Source organism: Halichoerus grypus, chromosome 8, assembly GCF_964656455.1.
Source record: "Halichoerus grypus chromosome 8, mHalGry1.hap1.1, whole genome shotgun sequence".
In the NCBI taxonomy this organism is placed as follows: Eukaryota; Metazoa; Chordata; class Mammalia; order Carnivora; family Phocidae; genus Halichoerus; species Halichoerus grypus.
Window position 1 is genome coordinate 79,056,059 of NC_135719.1, and position 21,348 is coordinate 79,077,406.

The following is a 21,348-nucleotide window of genomic DNA, read 5'->3' on the forward strand; positions in this document are numbered from 1 at the left end:
TACATTTTGTCTTATATTTTATTCATATATTTATATTTTTTATATTTTATTTTTTATACATACTTTCAGATCTATATTTATAAAATTATATTTTATGTATTTCCTAAAATACATAATTCTTTAGTACATATATAAAATTGTTTAAATTATATATACACACATTCTGATGAATTCCAAAACTTTTTTGCAATATATGATCAAAAAACTCTGGAGACCAGTGGATTAGACTATGGGCATTAGACTCAGCCTACACTTAAAATGAATCCTTGAACACTGCATCAAGAACTAATTATGTACTATACAGTGGCTAACTGAACATAATAAAAAAAAAGAAATCTTTACTGCCTAGAACACTTACGATTCCATTAATATTAAACTACATGCAAATGAAAAAAAATAAAATAAAAGCTCTATTGAAGTTGAAAAAAAAAAAAGACTCAGCCTAGATAAATGACACAATTTTAATTTTCAAGGGCAGAGGGAGGAAGTAGAGATGACACATACCAGGATCAGCTACACATCCTGGCTGCCATCCCAGCTACTTTATCCTGTTCCACCCAAGGTATCAAATGTTGGGGAAGAGGCTGTCAGGCATGGGTGTGTGCATGTGTGTGTTTTTTTGGGTTTTTTTAGAGATTTTATTTATTTATTTGACAGAGAGAGAGACAGTGAGAGAGGGAACACAAGCAGGGGGGTGGGAGTGGGAGAAGCAGGCTTCCCGCGGAGCAGGAAGCCCGATGTGGGGCTGGATCCCAGGACCCTGAGATCATGACCTGAGCCGAAGGCAGACGCTTAACGACAGAGCCACCCAGGCGCCCCGCATGTGTGTGTTTTAATTCCCATGTGATTCTGATGCTATACCCCCAGCGACAACCACAGAGTGAGGGCAGTGACAGATAAGCAGCTGAGAATTCAGGCTGCCCTGAGCACAATCCACACGTGGCAGTTCGCAGAGAAAGAGATTAAAAAAAAAAACAAAAAAAACTGGGGCTTCTGAAAGTCACAAACTCTACAGCAAGATGTTTTTCAACAGATAGAACTTGACTTGAAATTTTCAAAGATGAAAGAGGACATAAAAAAAGACAGAACAGAAAGAGCCTTGTAGAGTTAAAAATAAATTAACAACAACAATAAAAAGAGACAAAGAGAAGACTGAAATAACTTGGGCCTCCCGATTTAATTTTTTTTTTCTCTTTATCAGTATGGGCAAATTACCTAAAATGTCCATGTCCTAACTACGGGTTCCTGCGGAGATTCCAATATGCCAGTCCTCCCTTGATTGGATGACTTACCCAGTATGATACAGGTGAAATCAGAGAGAAGGTACCACTTTTGTCCTGTGTTCATCAAGGCTTGTGCATCACCTACCCACATCGGGAATAATGATCTCCCTATGATGCCAGAGCCACTCAAAGCGGGCACCACCGGTCCGCTTGGGCATGGTCGACGGCAAACCTCACAAATCCAGTCACTTTCAGTGAGGCAACCACCAGGCAAGAGAATAACTGCATCAGGCCATGGAAATTAAGTCAGGGTCCAACATGTAGAGGTGTGAATGGGGAAGAGAGGAAGGGAATATATGATCAAAGTTACTCTACCAATGAGATCCTCCCAGACAGAAGCTTTGTTCCCCCGCAGGCTCAGCTCCCGCTCCCAGGTCTCTGGCCGAGGAAGCTTCATCCGCTTCCCAGCTCTGCTAGAATCCCATGGCCCAGGGAGGCGACTTCGAGAAAACATTTGTAGGTTGGAGGGGTACCTGGGACAGAAGAGGAAAAGCTTATCATTTCAAAGCCAGCTGAAAATAACTCAGAAAAGGAAAGGTCAGTCAGTCAAAGCCAGTGCTTGCCCCTAATGTTGCTGGGGTCAGAACTACAGGCGCCAGGGCCGTGGAGGCTGAAAAGCCACGGGGTCACCCAGGTGGAAGGGGTGTTCAGGGTGTGTCTTCTCACCTGTAGCCCAGCAAGGCTTGGACGTGCTGAGCAGGCTCCCGGATGTGCAGTCGCCGTACTAACTTCTTGAGAGTGAACCTCGGCTGCTTCTTTTTCTCTGGCACTGCGTTGTAGGTCTCCTCAAACTGTGGAAATATATCCCAAGTCCCACAGCAGTCATTTAACCTACAACCATAGTCACTTGCTCCAGAAATCAGAACTGCAGACCTCCTATACCTATGAGGTAATTTCTTCCCCCAAAGTAGATGTGGGCAAAGAGCAGGAATAGGGGGCAAAAGTCTCCCCCAGGGAGCAACAAGCGCTCCTGCAGTGAGCATACCATAGCAGCTCTTTGGGGTCACTGTGTTTCATGTACACAAGATTGAACTATCAATAGTTAACATGGGATAATTGGCTTGTGAAAAACAAGATGGGGATGGAATGAACAGAGAACATCTTGTTCTTAGAGGGAGGGAAAGGAAAAGCAGCTTTTATTTAAATCACTGAGACTTGGAGGAGGAGATAAATGGAGGTATCAGCACAATGCAAGCTGTGAGGAGTGAAAAAACTGAAAGAAGTTGGCTTTCTATGGTATCTTCCATGGTAGAATCTTCTATGGCAGAAGAGCTAAGTTTGGGATATATTATTAGGATGAAGAGAAAAGATCAGTTGACCAACTGAGAATGTGTTCTCTTGTAACACCACCATATTATTTTCCTAATAATCTATTTTAATGATGATGTTGGTGGTAGCTAACACTTATTAAGTGCCAGGTATTGTTAGAAAGACTTTAAATTCAGGGAGCCTGGGTGGCTCAGGTCATGATCCCGGGGTCCTGGGATCAAGTCCCGCATTGGGCTTCCTGCTCAGCAGGGAGTCTGCTTCTCCCTTTCCCTCTGCTCCCAACTCATGCTCTCTCTCTGTCCGTCTCTCTCTCTAACAAAAATAAAATCTTAAAAAAAAAAGTACTTTAAATTCAATAACTGATTTAATCCTCACAAAAACCCAATGAAGTACCCAATGAGGTGCTGCTATTATCTCCATTTTATATCTGAGGAAACTGAGGTAAGACAGGGTAAGTCATTTGGCTAAGGTTGCATAGCCAGCAAGTGGTGCTGGTGGGGGGATTCAAACCCAGGTCTAAATCCTGATTCTATGCTCTTAACCACAAAGTGCAGTGCCTTATTTGTCATTAATGCAAAGGGTTGGTTCGGTTTTAAAACCTCCCATGGAAGGTAGATATTTCATACTTTATTTATTTATTTGAGAGAGTGTGTGTATGTGCAGGGGTGGGCAGGGAGCAGAGGGAGAAGGAGAGAGAACCTCAAGAAGACTCCCTGCTGGGGCGCCTGGGTGGCTCAGTCGTTAAGCATCTGCCTCCGGCTCAGGTCATGATCCCAGGGTCCTGGGATCGAGTCCCACATCGGGCTCCCTGCTCGACGGGAAGCCTGCTTCTCCCTCTCCCACTCCCCCTGCTTGCATTCCCTCTCTCGCTGTCTCTCTCTGTCAAATAAATAAATAAAATCTTCAAAAAAAGAAGACTCCCTGCTGTGTGAGGAGCCCAACACGCGGGGCTCGATCCCATGACCCCAAGATCATGACCTGAGCCAAATCAAGAGTCAGAGGCTTAAGCAACTGAGCCACCCACGTGCTCCTATTTCATACATTTTTAACTCACTTATCCAGCTGAACATGCCACCTGTCAGTAAATACCAAGGCGAGCAAAATGGGAAATAAAAGGAGCCTTTCCCAGTGCTCTCAAACCTGACCCTACAATCACAACTGAGAAATCCCCAGGTAGGAAATTGGCATGTGCATACCACACCATTAGTATTTCTTTTTTTTTTTTTTTTTTAAGATTTTATTTATTTGACAGTGAGAGAGACAGTGAGAGAGGGAACACAAGCAGGGGGAGTGGGAGAGGGAGAAGCAGGCTTCCCGCAGAGCAGGGAACCCAATGCGGGGCTCGATCCCAGGACCCTGGGATCATGACCTGAGCCGAAGGCAGCCGCTTAACTGACTGAGCCACCCAGGCGCCCCAGCCATTAGTATTTCTAAACCAAATGGAATTCCATGTCTAAATATCAGCTCAGAAAAGGTTTTACATGCACATATGGAACCCCAGAACAAGGCACTCACCTTCTTCTGTTCATCTTTAAGAGGCCTAAGGTACCTCGGCAAATATGTTTGTGTCTCAGAAAATGGGCGCCCTGTCTTCTGTAGGGACAGGAGAAGCAATTTCAAAATGGGAAAAGGAACTCGTCCTTGGAGAGAGCCATTCCAATAGTTCCAAAAGCCCCTCTCTACCAAAAAGGAAGCCAGCCAAGAAAGAGGTAGGCCCTGCCCTCTCTGCCTCCTGAGCTCTACTCGGCTCCTCTGCCTTTCTCTGACTCCTTTATTTCTGGTGGAAGGAACATGTCAGATGCTTAGTGTGGGATCCCCCAGGGTCAGCATGTTCCTTTGACCGCCCCCCCCCACCCCGCCCTTCCAGAGACAAGGGGCCTGGCCTGTGAATGACCAGGTTGAGCAGGGACTGACTGGAGGGCGGGGAGGCGGGCGGGGGCGTCTCTTGGCCCGGTGCTTCCAAGGGTTGTACTTAGCCAGCTGGTACTCATCAAACTGGGCAAATTTGTCAGTCATGGCAGCACGCAGGCAGGCAGGCAGGGGCGCCAGCTTGTCCTCCTCTCCTCCAGCCAGGTTCTACCAGAGAGGGAGGAAAGACCATCAGGAGTGAGACACAAACCAACCCTCTAAAACAAGGCCAGACCACTTGACAGGGTTAAAGGAGAGCACAGAAGGAGGAGGCGGTTTCCAGCCCCAGCTCTAAAGTGATCATTTCCATGATCCTGGGCCAGTTGGCAGACTTCTCCGATTCTCATCTCCTACATCATAAACACGAATAGGACCAATTTTTCTCCAACTGTGGTCCAGCTCTTCACAGTCGCCTTCTCCCTACTGGGCAACCCAACCCGATCCGGGGAGAAGCTGTCCTGTCTGGGAAGCAAAGCTGGAGACAGCTGAGGGGAGGCGAAACTAGATGAGAATTTTCCACAGGGATGCAATGAGCAAAGGAGAGGCAAGCAGTGAGAGCCAAAGCTCAGGGCACGGAGTGCCATACCTGGTAGAACTCGGCTACCTGGATCCAATCAGAAGGCAGCTGGACAACGGCACAGAAATAGCGTCGCAGGTGGGGGCGGCAGAGTGGCAAGAAGGCAGCAATGGCCAACACTTTGTTGGCCACAGTCCGGCTGTTCAGCTGCTGCCTGGCGTACAGAGATGCCTAGGGCACAGGGTGGGGACAGTTGGCATCTCAGCCACTTGTCCCATAGCATCATGTCCTAAACTAACTTGCTCGCCTAATCCGCCTGCATAAAACCTTCCCTAACCCCTTCACATTGTCTATAAAATAGAAAGCGCAAGCCTCCTGGCTTGGCACGCTACGTCCTCCATAATCTAGCCCTTATCCACCTTTGCATCATGGCTTCTTCTGAGTCTACTGATCACCTCCCAAGTCAACCAGGTACGTAGAAGGCTTCCCACCATCAAGGTCTATTGAAAATTACCCAGGGTTCAAACTGCTGATTAAACCTACCATCTTCCAAAGCTTCATAGAAAACACTCCCCCACCATTTCTCTGCTTCTGAAACATTCACTACCTACTACTCCGTTTGCATTTATGTGATACTTGGGAGTGTTCTGCTTCCCTAACAATATCATAAGCTCCTTAAGAGCCAGAGCCAAGTTTCATTATATCTGTTGAAATGACCCTCAAGGCCTAGCTTTGTGTACTTAGCCTGTGTACTTACTAAACAAATGAGCCCTAGTATATTCTTTCCCAATCTCATCTTCCCCTGCTCCTCAGAGAACCCCAGGGACTAGCCCTCAGACTCACCCAGAGATCCTACTCCCTTCCCACCAAGCTGGCCACCACCCCCCTCCCACACCATGGCCACAGTTCCTACCTCCCAGCTTCCCATTCCCATCCATCCCCTCCTTCACACCACAGTACCTTAAGGATGAACTCAGGCTCCAAGGGGGCAAGTTCACTACAGACTTCAAAGAGAGTACCCGAAGTCGGGTCAGCTGCATCTTCTATGTTTACCTTTGATGTCAGAGTGGAGCACAGCAAGCTTATGAGAACCATCTGAGAATCAGGAAAGAGAGGGGAGAAAGGATGAAAGAGGTAATGAGGACCAACTCAAGGCACCCACTCAGGCCGATTTATGAAATCAAGAGCAGAGAGAAATGACCCCACATTCAGAAAGATGTTTGTCCAACTGCAAGGTTAGAAAAGGTGATTAGGGAGTGAGAAATAAGAGCTGGGTGATGCCCCCTCCTTCCCCTTCCATCTGCAGAGGGGATCTGGTTCAGCCTTTGGTCACCACCCCTCCACACCACCTCACACCCTGCTCTCCACCATCATCAACCTCTCCCCAACTCTGGAACTTTTACCTTCTTGTCCTTAAGGGCCTGGTCAGTGGGCCCAGGATGAGATTCAGAGTCCCCAGCGGTGAGCTTCAGGACAGGCTCCTCTACCTTTTCCTCCTCTCCCAAGCTTAGATTATAAAAAGGCATTTGAACCTCTACCCATTCCTCCTCTTCCGGCATTTTCTCTTCTGAAGAGGAACAATGACCCTGAGGACAGTGGCAGTTATTAATCACATTGACATATCCGAAGGCAGATCTCTCAAACATAGACAGATCTGAAGGCAGATCCCAGGCACAGGAAGAGTCTACATCTGTCTTCCAGCACCGAAACTCCTCCTCCCTCCCCCTTCACACGCCAGCATCCAACTCTCCTGGCTGACGGAGTGACACCTCACTGTCACACACACCCAACTCAACCTTCTGAGCCTTTGCTCAGACGCTTTGGGATCTTCCCCTGCTGTCATCTCCTTATTGATGCCACAGCCTAGGAGCCTGGGGCCCCTCACAACACACCTCCTATGACACTATTAAGATATTCCGGGTTCAGAAGAAAAAGGGCCAAGTCCCAGATCAATCCCCCAGCAACCGTGAGCTGCTTAACTTCTGAGTCTCAGCTTCTTCACTTCCTACTACCTACTTAATGGTGCCATTAGAAGACTAAACGGATAATATATATATGGCTCTTTGCAAATCGCAAAGCCCTAAATAGATGTAAGATGGCACTAGTAATCCTGACAATGACCCTCTGAGATAGATTTTCATTGACCACATTTTAAAGGGGAAGAAATCAAAGCTTCAAAAGCTTAAGTCTTGGCCAAGGTTGTATGGCTTATGGTTGGCCGAGACAGCATAGCCTTTGCCTCAGTCTGAATCCCAAGTCCATACAGAAGGAATGTGTGTTTGTCTACCGATTCTGCCCTGTGTGCTAAGTGTGTTTGTACAGACGTGTACAAGTGGACATACGTTTACACGTGTACATACAAGGAAGTGGGCCCGGAATAGCAGACGCATCTCCTGCTTGATAAAAGCGCTTGATGGGCTGCTACTGCAACACCATGCTGCCCCTGCTCCTGAGCAGACGCTTTCTAAGGACAGGGCCTGTTTTGGCTCTATTGTCCAGAATATCTGAACTTGATATGCAATAAAAGTAATGACGCTGAAGAAGACAGCCCAAGAGTCAAGGGCACCTCAGGAAGAAGCTCTGAGGACAAAAGTTATAGAGACACAGAGCAGCACAGAGGGTAAACTGTGGCACCAAAGACTAGGGACTAGGGCGTCCAACAGACATGGGTGGAGTCAGGATGAGTGCCTGGAGCTATTACCAAAGCTGTTTCAGGAGCTCTCTCTGTGGCAGAGACGGATTTCAAGGCCCTGGGGCAGCTGGGACAGCCTAGCTCCTCAGAGAGGCCCTGGGCCCTCCAGGTTGGAAGCTCAGAGAGTGGGCAGTTGCTGATGTTCAGGCTACGCAGATCAGCTTGCACCAGGTCAGCTCTCTGGAGACAGTGAAGCAAGGGGCTGGTAGACACAGTACTTTTTAGAACAGAGAGTGTGGCCAGGCACCGGTTTTCTAAGGAGAGGATGTCTGGGTGGGCAGACACATGCCCATGTGGTTTCTCCATGGTCTTCAGGTCAGGAAGTGTGGCCAGGCACCGGTTATCTAAGGAGAGGATGTCTGGGTGGGCAGACACATGCCCATGTGGTTTCTCCACGGTCTTCAGGTCAGGAAGTGTGGCCAGGCACCGGTTTTCTAAGGAGAGGATGTCTGGGTGGGCAGACACATGCCCATGTGGTTTCTCCACGGTCTTCAGGTCAGGAAGTGTGGCCAGGCACCGGTTTTCTAAGGAGAGGATGTCTGGGTGGGCAGACACATGCCCATGTGGTTTCTCCACGGTCTTCAGGTCAGGAAGTGTGGCCAGGCACCGGTTTTCTAAGGAGAGGATGTCTGGGTGGGCAGACGCATGCCCATGGAGTTTCTCCATAGCTGGACCCCAACCAGTATATGCCTAGAAGGAGAGAAAGACAGGTCATGAGCTCCTGGGTACAGTGGACTGTGTTTGCACTGGGAGTATGTGTTTCCCATAGTCCTCCTGGTAATGTCAGTAACCTGCAGACAGGGAACAACCAATATTTCTTTTTCTAGGAGTGGGTTCATTCTAAGGATGTATTCAGAAAATATTATACAGAGAGAATGCAGGGAGCATTCTAAGTGAGAGGAGTAGGGAAAAGATAAGGCAGAAGCCGAAGAGCAGAGAAGTTTAAAAAAAAAAAAAAAAGTGCTGGAGACGAAAGGGACAGGTCTCCTCATGAAGGGGTAAAGGGGCCTCCTAGGGCTGTTAGTATGATTCCAACTAAGTATAGATTCTAAGTATAGATTCTAGATTCTTAGCTCTAGAGAAACAAATATTTTGATCAAGATGTCTATATTCACCAACCTCAACTTCCTTGCCTCCTACTCACTGTTCAACCAATTAAATGGGATTCTGTCCCCCCTATTCCTCCAACACTGTCCTCTTCGCTAACCAATGGAATTCTTGTTACTATGAGAACAGGCACATCTTGGCCCTTATCTTACCTCATTTCTCAGCAGAATATGACACTGTTGCTCACTCTTTCATTGAAACTCTCTTTTCTCTTTGGCTGCCTTGGTGCCACTGTATTGGTTTCCCTCATATCTCTGACCCCCTCTTCATGAAGGCTCTTTTCCACCATCGCTTGAAAGCTGAGGCTCCTTAGAATTCTATTCTAATCCTGTATACTTTCCCAGGATAGGCGCCAAATAACATTTCTGTGCTGGCAACTCATAAATTTATTCTTTGACCTAGATCTCATCTAAGCTTCATATTCATTTATCCATTTGCCTACTGGACATCTCTACTTGGAAGACAGAAAGATACTCAAAACTCCAGACCCCAAATGTATCCTCTTTCTCCCACTCTTCCTCAACTCTATTCCCTCTCCTTTCCCTACTCTGCTTACAGGGATATGGAGTGAAATAGACTTGAGTTTGAATCCTGATGGGACGCTGAATCTACTTGGGCTGGTTACTTAAACTCTCTGTGCCTCAGTTTCCTCATCTACAAAATTGAGATAAATGCCTACCTCATAGAGTTGTTATAGGAATAAATAAAAATGTATTAAGCATTTAGAACAGTGCCTGGTAATTAGTAAGTGTTCAATAAATGGAAGCTATTGTTATTTGTTATTATCATCCAGTAAACTACCAAATCCTATTGATTCTACTCCCTCAATGTCTCTCAAATCTATCCAGTTCTCTCCATTCTGCTGGCCACTACCTTTGTTGAAACCCTCCTATCCATGGGGCACACAGTATGTAGATCTGTCTAAAGCAGCTCCTCAATATATACCCCAGCCACCACTTACTACATCACCTTGTTTATTTTACCATGATAAAAGAATTATTTTGTTTGCTTACTTGCCTACTTGTGTCCTGTTTCTCCTTACTAAAATAAAACTCCCTGAGGGTCAGGGAGCTCCTCTGTCTGGGTCACCTCCGCATGGCCAGCGTCACACACATAACCTGGCTTTTGATCCTCTCCCAGCCTCATCTCTTACTGCTACTCCCATTAAACTGCAGTCATACACACTCTTTTAAGTTTATGAATTGCCAAGGTATCTCTTGACTTTGGATCTTTACACAGGCAGATGCCTAAAACACTCTTCCTTCTACCAAGAGCACTTCCTTCCCCGGCCCCTCCTTTAGCAGTCCAAATTCTACTTTCCTGCCACTCTGCAGGCCTCCATTTAATAGTCAGTTCCTCCAAGGAGCCTTTGCTGACAGGCAGCCCTAGTCTAATATACATGGCTTTCTCTATGTTCTCACCAACAGCAAACCTCCTCTATCACAGAACACATTCCTTACATTGTAATTGCCTGTTTGTCTTTCCCCCACCAGACTATAAGTTCCTGAGGACAGAGACCCTTTTCACCTTGTTCACCATTTTTTCTATAATGCCTTGTCAGTGGGGTTTAAAGGCTTTTGAGCATCTGGTGAAAGCTGTATAACTTTTTCACAGAAAAACATGAGTATATACCATTTTGCACACCATTTTCAGGGAATCCATTCATGGATCTCCTAGAATCCCCATTAACTGCAAATTAAGAACCTCTGCCTGAGAAAATGCTTAAATTTATATCATTAGGAATGTATTTACTTATTTGGACAAGTGCTTATCTCCTATTTATGTTTAAGTATTTTAGGAATAAGTACGTTGTTAAGTCAATCACTTAGATCTTAATATACAAGAGCTGAGGGACAAGAATGCAGAATACTTCCAAGAAGACTTGAATAGATTGACAATCCAAAACTAGAAAAGACAATGATATCTCACCAGACACTAGTGCATCAGTGCGAACAAATTACATCAAGAATGATGGCCTCTGTGCCTACACACTTCCCTCGGGTCTTTGCACTATATAAGCCCCTAGGGAAAGGAGTGGGAAATCTCAGAACTGACTCAAGATATATCAAAGCAAAATAAAAAGTCTTACGATAGGGACGTCTGAGTGGCTCAGTCTGTTGGGCGTCTGCCTTTGGCTCAGGTCATGATCCCAGGGTCCTGGGATCCAGTCCCTCCATCAGTCTCCTTGCTCAGCCGGGAGTCTGCTTCTCCCTCTGCCTGCTGGTCCCCCTGCTTGTTTTCTCTCTTTCTCCGACAAATAAATAAATAAAATCTTTAAAAAAAAATAAATTTTTAAAGAGTCTTACAATAAAAACTAAGTTAACATAAAAATACAGTGAAATATTTTTTTTGCACCCTGGAGTTTGTGAAGGGAGATTCAGCTGGACTACAAACGAAAAGTAAAAATCCCATCTCCAGTTCCATTCTCCACGGAGATAATCACTGCTAACAGTTCTGAAGGAACACTTTCAGACGCTTTTCTCTACATATACAAGTTTATCCCCCCCCCCTTTTTTTTTGCATTACACAAAGAGGACCACGCTTTAGACACTACTCTGCACTTAGTATATCTTGGAGACCTTGCCGGGTTAACACATCCACAGCCGCTTTGAAGCGGGCTGATACTCTCCTGCCTCAGCACACCCGGTTATTAGAAGCAGTGCGCGCACCACCTACTGCTCGGTACTGGCAGCCACTCTCCCTTCCAAGGAGCACACAGGAGAGGAGTGACTCATTCTCACTGGTCTCTTTCCGTGTCCTTGCATCCCCCGCCCCTGCCTCTCCCTCACGGTCTCCGCCGGCTCCTGCACTTTTCCTTTCACACCCACACCCCGTCCCGAGCAGCCCGGAGGACGCGGCGGGCAGAGGCTCCCCGCCGGCGCTAGGCCCTCCCGACTCTCCCGAGCGTCCCAGGTGGCCGCGCTAGGCCCTTCCCGCCGGCTCCCCGCTGCCGAGCCCAGCGCCCCGGACCCAGGGCCCGCGCCAGCTTCTACCTGCACCCGGACCGTCCCCGGAACCCACGGGGCTGCAGACGCTGGCTGACGGTTCTCGGCAGCAGGAAGCCGGCGCCGGGCTCTCGGCTCCGCCAGTGGGCAGAGTGGAAGCCGGAGGAGGAGCGGGCGGGGCACGGGGAGCGGGGAGGGGACGGCGCACGGGCGGAAACGCGGCTCGGGCGCGACGCGGCGCCCACGGTGCTGGCAGCGAGCACCGGGCCGCGGGGAACTGAGCTGCCGGCCGGGATCAGAACCCGTAGAGGACGCTGCAGCCTCTCCGGGGCCTGAGTTTAGTCCCCGCCCCACTCCCGTCCCTCCTCCCCACCCCCCACCCCCGCCTCCTTTCTCCTGTTGCATCTTCAAACTCCGTTTCTTGGGAAGGATTTTGGCATGTTCTCTACCTATCTGGGATCCTTTTCTCTTGGTGTCAAAGATAGTTGGACTCTTAGTTCCTCCTAAAATTACTTGGTGAAAGTGGAAATAAAAGGTGAGAGAAAGTTTAATGGTCTGTAACCAGGTGAAAGGCAGTGGCCTGTAAGCAGGTGTAGATACGGAATAATGAAGGCAGAGGGAACTGCGAGCGTGCCAATGTCCACCTGGGAGAGAGCCGTGGATTACAAAGAATCTATTTGGAGCCATCCTGAAAGGCTAAGCAGAATTTTTCCCAGAAGGTAGGACCAGGCTCTGGAAAGAGACAAGTGACCTTTAGGATGGTATTGCTAGTACCATTTCATAAAGAGCAGAACCAAACAGATAGTTGCAGGAGAAATATGCTTACCTTGGGTAAGACAGATTATCTGTCTTCTGGAAAATATCCCTTCCTTAGGGAGGTACCCTTCATTCTCGGGTAAACACCTGAGCTTCAGCTCCGACTTGGGGGCATCCTATCTTCTCAAATTATTGAGCCAGATTCCAGTTTCTTTCCTTAGATGCTTCCCTTGCTACCTGCCTTATCAGTCCCAACACGCCCTTCTTTTTTTTTAAGATTTTTTTATTTATTCATTTGACAGAGACGCAGCGAGAGAGGGAACACAAGCAGAGGGAGGGGGAGAGGGAGGGGGAGAGGGAGAAGCAGGCTTCCCGCCGAGCAGGGAGCCGGATGCGGGGCTCGATCCCAGGATTCTGGGATCATGACCTGAGCTGAAGGCAGACGCTTAACGACTGAGCCACCCAGGCGCCCCACCAACATGCCCTTCTTATAACAAATATTTTTATGCCACCTTTACAATGCTGACCTACAATGTATAAAAAATGTATTTTACCTACACACACAATTTAAAAATTTATAAAATGTCTAAAGAGATATAAAAGAATAGAAGGAAGATGATTTATTATAAAACACTATGTGGGGGCGCTTCGTGGCTCAGAAGGTTAAGCATCTGCCTTTGGCTCAGGTTATGATCTCTCAGTGCCCAAGGCTCCAGCTCCCAGCTCAGCAGGGAGTCTGCTTCTCCCTCTCCCTCTGCCTCTCCCCCTGCTTGTGTTCTGTCTCTCTCTCTCAAATGAATAAATAAAATCTTTTAAAAAAATAAATAAAACACTATGTGTTTATATATGTAAATATTTGGGCACAACATTCAAGAAGACAATGTAGTACTCAGATACATGCAGCTCTATATAAAATTACCTTGACTGTAACAACTACAAATGCAGCATGATATGGGGATGTTACGATGGTGATTCAAATACCATGAATAGAGGTGCTGATGTGGCATGATTTTCCAAAATGACAAATAATTTCTGGCAAATTTTAGAAAAAACAAGGTGTGATCATCCCATAATATTTATAGTAGTGGCATTCCTAGAAAGCTCAGGATATATTAAACCATATATAAAATGCCTTATGATTATATTTAAAATAAAATCAGATCCCTAATTACAATGAGTTTTCAACTACATGAGTGACTGGCAAATCATTCAAAGTTGTCAGTGATGTAGGCATGTCCCTTATTATGTGGGAGGGCCCTGCACAGTTGCTGAATGTCTAGCATTCTTGGCTAGACATTAATCCTGCCCATTAAATGTCTACAGATAACTCTAATAATTATGAGAGAAAAAAAGCCTCCACAAATTTTTGAATCCACTCCCTAGGTGCATTACTGCTCATTGGAGGTCCGTCTATAGGGGAAAGAGAAGAGTTTGGTGAAGGAACACCAGATCTAGGAAACCCATGGGGCGCCTGGGAGGCTCAGTCGGTTAAGCCTCCGACTCTTAACTTCATTCAGGTCATGATCTCAGGGTCATGAGATGGAGCCCTGGGTCAGGGTCTATACTGGGCATTGAGCCTGCTTAACATTTTCTCTCTGCCCGTCCCCGCCCTCCTTATGCCCAAGCTCTCTCTCTCTCTCTAAAAAAAAAAAAAAAAGACAAAACAAAACAAAAAAAAACAGGAAACAGGAAAGAAGAGGTCCTGCAAGGAGACTGGAATGGTGACATATTTAAGAGAGGAAAAGAGTGGATTGCACATATGACTTCCTTCTGAAGGCCTAAATCTCCAAGGCTTCCTCCCCTTGGAACAAGGGGGATACCTTAGATAATTGTCCCACCTCAAGGCCTCCTCGTCTGTAGCTCTCTGTGGGAACTATCTGCCCTACCAGTGAAAGAATAGGATATGCAAGCCCTTCCAACTTAATCCAATGAGCATTGAAGCCTCAGATCAGAGAACACTAATGATGCAGGAAGAATAGCAACAGGGACCCCCACTTCCTGATTTACTAGGAAGATCTAGAGTTTACTTTCCAGTTAGCTGTAGCAACAAAGAAATTCAAGGCCGGCAAAGCCTAAACACTGGAACCACTGGAGATATTTTAAAAATTCCATAACCCCGGGGGCACCTGGGTGGCTCAGTTGGTTAAGCCTCCAACTCTTGGTTTTGGCTCAGGTCATGATCTCAGGGTTATGGGATCCAACCTAGTGGCAGGCTCTGCTCTCAGCAGGGAGTCTACTTGAGATTCTCTCTCTCCCTCCCTCTACTCTTCCCCACCCCACACTCACGCAGTCTCTCCTTCTCTCTCTCTCTCAAATAAATAAATAAGTAAATAAATAAAATCTTTTTTTAAAAATTCCATAACCCAGGCCACACCCCAGACCAATTAAATCACAGTCTCCAGAGTAGGACCCGGACCCCAGTAATTTTTGAAGCTCCCTAGATGATACTAATGTGCAGACAAGTTTGGGAACCTCTGCGCCAGGGTCTTGCTAATGAAACTATGGGCTGTGGACCACCATCATCAGCATCACCTTGTTAGAAACACAGACTCTCAGCCTCCACCCCTGACCTATGAATCACAAACTATAATTTAACAAGATTCCCAGATTATTCCCACTCACATTAAACATAGAGAAGCACTTATCTTGACAAGTGGAATGGGCCCTGGAGTCTCCATTTCCAAACCCTGGGGGCAAGGTCTTGCAACTGGTGTTTTAACAGGCTCTTCAGGTGATTTTGATATATGCCGCAGTTTAATAACCCCTGGTTAAAACTGGGGTTGCTGCTCACCACCCTCCACACCCCTTGAAAATTTCTCATTCAGTAGATCTAGGATAGGACCGAAGAATTTGCATTTCTAACAAGTATTGCTCAGGTAATGTTGATTCTGATCTCTGATCCTGGGACCACATTTTGAAAACCACTGGTCTAGAGTGATTCCCCAGATGGAGAGAGAGTAACTTCCTACCCCACTGCAGTTTAATAAGGAAAGCCCCTGCCACACCTGAATTTCATATACATACTTTATATTTATTGGGCCCAATTTGATTCTGTCCCAGTTAGAGAGCCACTGACCAATCCCTAAGAGATATTTCAGCTGGATTTTGAGATAGCCAGATAAACCATCTCTGCCTTGTAACAGACAAAATCTCTCGACTGGCAAAAAGTTTACAAAGTCCAAATTTAGTTTTTCTCTCCAGTGGACAGTTGTAAATGCACATTGCCAATATTTGTTCCTTTGAGTCCTGCTTTTCTAAATTAGCCACTCTCTTCGGTTGAAGCAACCTTTCTTCAGATTGTAGTGTCCAGGCTGATTCCTTTCTGCCATCCTCTCAGCTCTTTGAAGCCCCTTTATTAAGGGCCCTACCACCTATGAAAATTATTCATCTCTTCTCGTCTGTTTTATTGCACACTTCTTGTCCTCCCATTTTGATTCAACAAACACCTGTTCGCTATAATATTATATGTCAACTACACTTCAATTAAAATATTGTTTAATCTGTTAAGCATCTACCAAGTGCAAATGATAGCCTGTAAAATGTATAAAACATGCATTCTTCTCAAGGTTTCACGATCTCAAGAAGGAGACAGACACATGCAGAAGTCACAAAAATAATAGGCGGATTATGAGACATGCTATATTCCACTAGGGAACAAACTACAGGATTATGTGGGGTAGGGAGTTTGAGTAACTTCCTGGAGGGATAGGACTTTGAACTGGGAAGGGCGGGCCTCCTCCGATAAGAAGCTGAGAGGAGTGAAAGCCTGGGGAACGTAAAGGCCACTGGTTTCAATGGATTTGTTCTCTTTTGTGAATAAGTACCTTTAGATTTACAGCTTATGTTTCTGTTCAGTCTAACTACTGCCAACTTTGAAACATCATACAAGTTGTGATACATGAACAAGCACTTATTCGGTAACACCTGATAGCCCTAAGCAGCCCTTCTGGGACATCTGAAAGCCACATCAGCAGGTGGCAAGAACTTTAGGGCATTCTTCCTTCTGACTCCTCTAACTCAAAACAACCCTGCATTTGGTCTCTGGCCTGTTAACATTAACTAACACCTCTCTTCACCTTCCTTCAAGGGATGTTTCCCATCATAAGCCCTCCCTCTCTGCCTAGTCTTCCTTACCAGGTATGGCAGATTAAAGTAGACAAAATTTTTTTGCTTCTCCTGCCACTAAGAAATGGTCTGATTTTTCACTTCTTGAATCTGGGATGACCTGGTGATTTGCTTGACCAATATATGTTGCAGAAGTGTCATTCTGGGACTTCTGAGGCTAGGTCAAAGGAACTTCACACCTTCCACCCAGGACTCTTGGAATAATCCCTCTGGAGGCTGCCGAGTAAGTTCAACTACCCTTAGACTACCACATGGAAGAGGTCACATGCAGGTGCTTCAGTTTACGATCTCAGCTGAGATTAGTTTTCCAGCCACCCCCACCAGGGCACCAAACATGTGAACCCAGCTGTCTTGGGCACTCCAGACCAGCTCACTGACCAGCTGAATACAACCAAGTAACTTCCATCAATGAACATAGAACAGAAAAATCATCTAGCTAAACCCTGCCTAAAGTTAAGTGAAACCAATGACACATAAAATCATGAGAAATATAGTAAAATAGTTGTTGTTTTAAGTCACTAAGTTTTGGGTAGTTTGTTATGCATCATTGGCTACCTGGAACACTAGACCTGCAACATTTAAGGCTAGTTTACATCAGATTACATTGTAGTCAATCCACAGTCCTTAAACCTTTTAAATCACTTCGTAACACATTGGTTTGTGCAATAGTTCCTTGTAGTAGAATTGCTCATCCTGGGAGGTAGGTTAGCTGAAGTAGATGCCAATCCATGTGGCAAGCCTCTCTGCCTGGATAAGGAGCCTCATATCTATGGAATTGGCTACAATCCCTCATCATTCATCCAACAAATATTTATTCATTGACATCAAATTAATCAGCATCCAAACCAACCTCTCGGATGTAGGCAGTGAAGTCATGTTTCCCTAATAGCTGTACAGCCCCAGAGTTGTAGTCAACAAATCCAAGGAGACACTGTGGTGATCTATCAGATTCAGCACTCCTTCCCACCCTTGTGCCCTAGTATCTGTCTAGTCACTATGGTCAGGGAAGTGGACCTGTTTCTCAGCCTACAGAGAGGTATTGGGAAGAGGTCTTGACAGAAGACAGTGAACAGATTTAATATATTGTTCCACCTTCTTCCGCCTTTTGCATAAAAATATAATATCAACTTTCATAACGTCTTGGGATATTTGTTAAAGAGTATTAGCACTAAATAATCCCTGCTGTCTAAAACTCACTTAATAGGTAACTTCAACACCTGCTCTGTGCATATTAGCAAACATGTGTTTGGACAGACTACACAAGTGGTTAGAGGCCATTTTGGGTGGCCACATTCTAGATATGCAGCCCTAACAAAAACTTACCCGAATTCACTACAGAAGTTACTATGGCCAGGTACTCTGGCACTTAGCATTGCATCCCATAACACTGCTCCTTGTGAGGGCCTGAGAAGAGGAGTCCATGCTGTGGATCAGCTATCCTGGAGGCTGTAAACAGGGCTGGACAATCTTGCCTATAGCTTGCTAGCCGCATTTTAGCAGTTGGAGAAAAACAGCTGTTATCACTTTCCTAACTACTCATTAATTTCTCACTTGACAGTCCAAAGTGTTCAAATGACTTGCCCAGGTTGAAATAGTCAGTCAGAAAAAGGGCTAGGACTAGAATACAAGTCCCTTGATTCCCAGTCCAGACCTTGGCCACAGTAATCTGCTCCCTTTGACATGTCTTTAGCATTATTGCCTACAGAAGACCACTGTTAAAATGAACTGTTGCCCTGGAGGCTTTTTTCTTTTTCTTTTTTAGGTTTTATTTATTTATTTATTTGAGAGAGAGAGAGAACATGAGCAAGGGGAGGGGCAGAGGGAGAGGGAGAAGCAGACTCCCCGCTGAACAGAGAGCCCGATGTGGGCCTCGATCCCATGTCCCTAAGATCATGACCTGAGCCGAAGGCAGACGCTTAACTGACTGAGCCACTCATGTGTCCCTAGAGGCCCTTTTCATGAACACATTAAAAGAATATGTCAGCAGTCTATAAGTCTTGGAAGATGGGACCTGCCTGAGGAGTAAAGACTCATGTCAAAAAAGTAATCACATTAAAAACATGATCGGGATACCTGATCTCACATAGGACTTGAGTGCTGCTTCTGGGTGGATGGGGCATTTCAAAGTAAACTTTGGATGTAAAAATAGTGGACTTGGGGGAATCTTTTAATGGCTTGTAGGAATAATGAAATCAAACATGGGAATTAGGATAGTCCCAGGAAGAGTGGAATACTTGGCCACCATGTTAGAGTAATCTAAGATGGGGGTGGAGATGGTATAGTATAGTAACTAAATGTGCACTCTGGAGTCCAACAGATCTGTGTCTAAATTCTGCTCTGCTACTGATGAGCTGTGTGACCTAGGCTGCAGAAGAAAATAAGGTAAATAATCTCATAAACCCTGAACTGAGTAAGAGACTGGTCTCTGAGTCTGCAATAAGTCCAGATGATGCTGATAAGGTAAAGGGGCCAGTCAAGATCCTCTCTTTGAAAAGTTTCACCTGATATATTAACAATCCCTGGCTCAACACATCCTAGCAAATGAAACAAACTACTGGGAGGAAGAGCCCCTTGCTCTGGCTGAGCTTCTTTGAAATTCACAACTAGTATGTGTTACAGCAGTTGTATATCAGACTCCTCAGGACTATGTCTCTAAGCCTCCAATGCCATTTATACCCGTTGATTGCTCCCATTTGCAGATTCCAATGATGAGTTTCATGAATAAAGTGTACCACTCTGTGGAGGTGGATCTACACTGGAGAGGTAGCAAAACAAAGAAAGCAGGCTCAGGGGCGCCTGAGGGGCTCAGTCAGTTAAGCATCTGCCTTGGGCTCAGGTCATGATCCCAGGGTCCTGGGATGGAGACCCGTGTCATCAGGGAGTCTGCTTCTCTTTCTCCCTCTGCCCCTCCCCACCCCACTCATTCTTTCTCTCTCTCTCTCTCAAATAAATAAATAAAATCTTAAAAAAAAAAGAAAGAAAGACAGTGGGCTTGAAATCCTTCTACTTGAGTTTGAATATACACTCAACATTTACAAACTATGTAACCTTAGGTAAATAAATTCACTCCTCTAAGCTTCAGTTTTTTTATCTGTAAAAAGGGGATAATAATAGCATCCACTTTGTATGGGTTGTATTGACATTTAAATGAGATAATGTATGTAAAGCATTTAACACACTGCCTGGTACATAGCAAGCACTATAAAACAAGCAGTTTTTACTTTGTTATGAGAGAGTTGGCTTTCATCAGTGACAGTTTGCTTGAAAAGTATGCATTGGGGTTCACATTGCCTATCCGATGATTACTCAAGCTGGTATATAGCTAGGAGACCCTAACCCTCTAAATGCCTTGGCCCTAGCTAGAGTCCAGATGAACCCACAGCCTTATCTTAGGAGCAATTTTAGGCCAGAGTAGCTGGGGATATACCTCGTAACCCTGTGTGTGGCACTCATGGTCCCAGGGGACTGTACAGCACATTATCTTGTTTGACATCATCTAGTTCACTGATCAAAAAGGATGTGGCCTTGGAACTTGGTTTACAGACTACCAGGGCATACTTTTCCAGATTTGCCTAGAAGTCCTTAAGACTATCCCAAGCTCTGGAGCTCACGACTCCACTAGCACTATGATGTTTATGGTACAGGTATGATCCCTAGTTTATGGACTAAGATACTGGCATTCAAAGTGATTAAGGGACTTACAATTACCAAAGGAGCAATTGATCTGGGGCTCGAACCCAAGTGACTGATTCTAATTCAGTACACTTTTTTTTTTTAAGATTTTATTTATTTATTTGAGAGAGAGAGAGAGAGAGCACAAGAGGGGAGAGGGTCAGAGGGAGAAGCAGACTCCTGCTAAGCAGGGAGCCCGATGTGGGACTCGATCCTGGGACTCCAGGATCATGACCTGAGCCGAAGGCAGTCGCTTAACCAACTGAGCCACCCAGGTGCCCCTAATTCAGTACACTTTCAAGCTGCCCTTTTTTTTCATTATTCTAATCAGAAATACAGATGATTACATCTTAAATTATCAGCTATAAAAATAATATCATGAACATCCTATCTCTTAGAGAAAAAAAGACTATAATCTCACTGCTAGTGACATACACATATATCCCTGCATATATATATATGTGTGTGTGTGTGTATTTTTTTGTCCTGTATTACCATGAACTGTGATAAATTCATACTCTTCCACATAAAGCCCCTTGATCCCAGAGGTTAGCCAGGATTTGGAATGTAGTCTATGGCCCTGAAAGAGTAGTTAAGACTTTCCTGCCTATAGGCCTAAACTGTGATGCTTGTCCAAGCCAGCCTCTTGGTCCTCGTGTAAAGATATGTCACCTGGAAACTGCTTTCATCAAAAGTTTTCCTCTTCATTATCCAGACTGTGCCACATACTCCTGATCTGAGGGTCATGAGTTCAACCCTGCATTGGGCTCTACTCTGGGTGTGACGCCTACATTTAAAAACAAACAAACAAACAAACAAACAAAAACCCTAAATAATGAAAGCTAGAGACTTCTGTAATTAACTACTCTTATCTGCATACTTTTGGACCTTTGGCTGTCAGCTCCACCTGGGATGGAGCCATGCCCTTTTGGACAATATAGCTTTCTGCCACCTCTTTGGGTTTTTAAAAAAAATTTTTTTTCAGTTTATTTATGTATTTATTCATTTAAGTAATCTCTACACCCAGCATGGGGCTTGAACTTACAACCCTGAGATCAAGAGTCACATGTTCCT

General features: G+C 45.4%; 1 protein-coding gene across 5 annotated transcripts in view; it reads right to left on the reverse strand.

Annotated features, from left to right (window-relative positions):
• The window catches only part of TEP1 (telomerase associated protein 1), a 37,910-nt gene extending 25,915 nt beyond the window's left edge, over positions 1-11,995 (reverse strand). Inside the window, exons 1-10 of one of the 5 annotated variants that reach the window (XR_013440616.1) lie at positions 11,770-11,995; positions 10,866-11,020; positions 7,679-8,359; positions 6,381-6,563; positions 5,938-6,072; positions 5,047-5,208; positions 4,467-4,628; positions 4,068-4,145; positions 1,950-2,074; positions 1,599-1,756 (exon numbers count right to left, since the gene is read on the reverse strand). Coding sequence is in view for 4 of the 5 variants with exons in the window: in XM_078053428.1 (XP_077909554.1) it covers positions 1,599-1,756; positions 1,950-2,074; positions 4,068-4,145; positions 4,467-4,628; positions 5,047-5,208; positions 5,938-6,072; positions 6,381-6,563; positions 7,679-8,335 (1,660 nt within the window). In the remaining variant the exon portion in view is untranslated. Of the gene's footprint in view, positions 1-1,598; positions 1,757-1,949; positions 2,075-4,067; positions 4,146-4,466; positions 4,629-5,046; positions 5,209-5,937; positions 6,073-6,380; positions 6,564-7,678; positions 8,360-10,865; positions 11,049-11,769 lie in introns of all 5 variants that reach the window. The other 4 variants (XM_078053428.1, XM_078053426.1, XM_078053427.1 and 1 more) reach the window with 4 other exon arrangements.
• Positions 11,996-21,348: the final 9,353 nt, after the last annotated feature.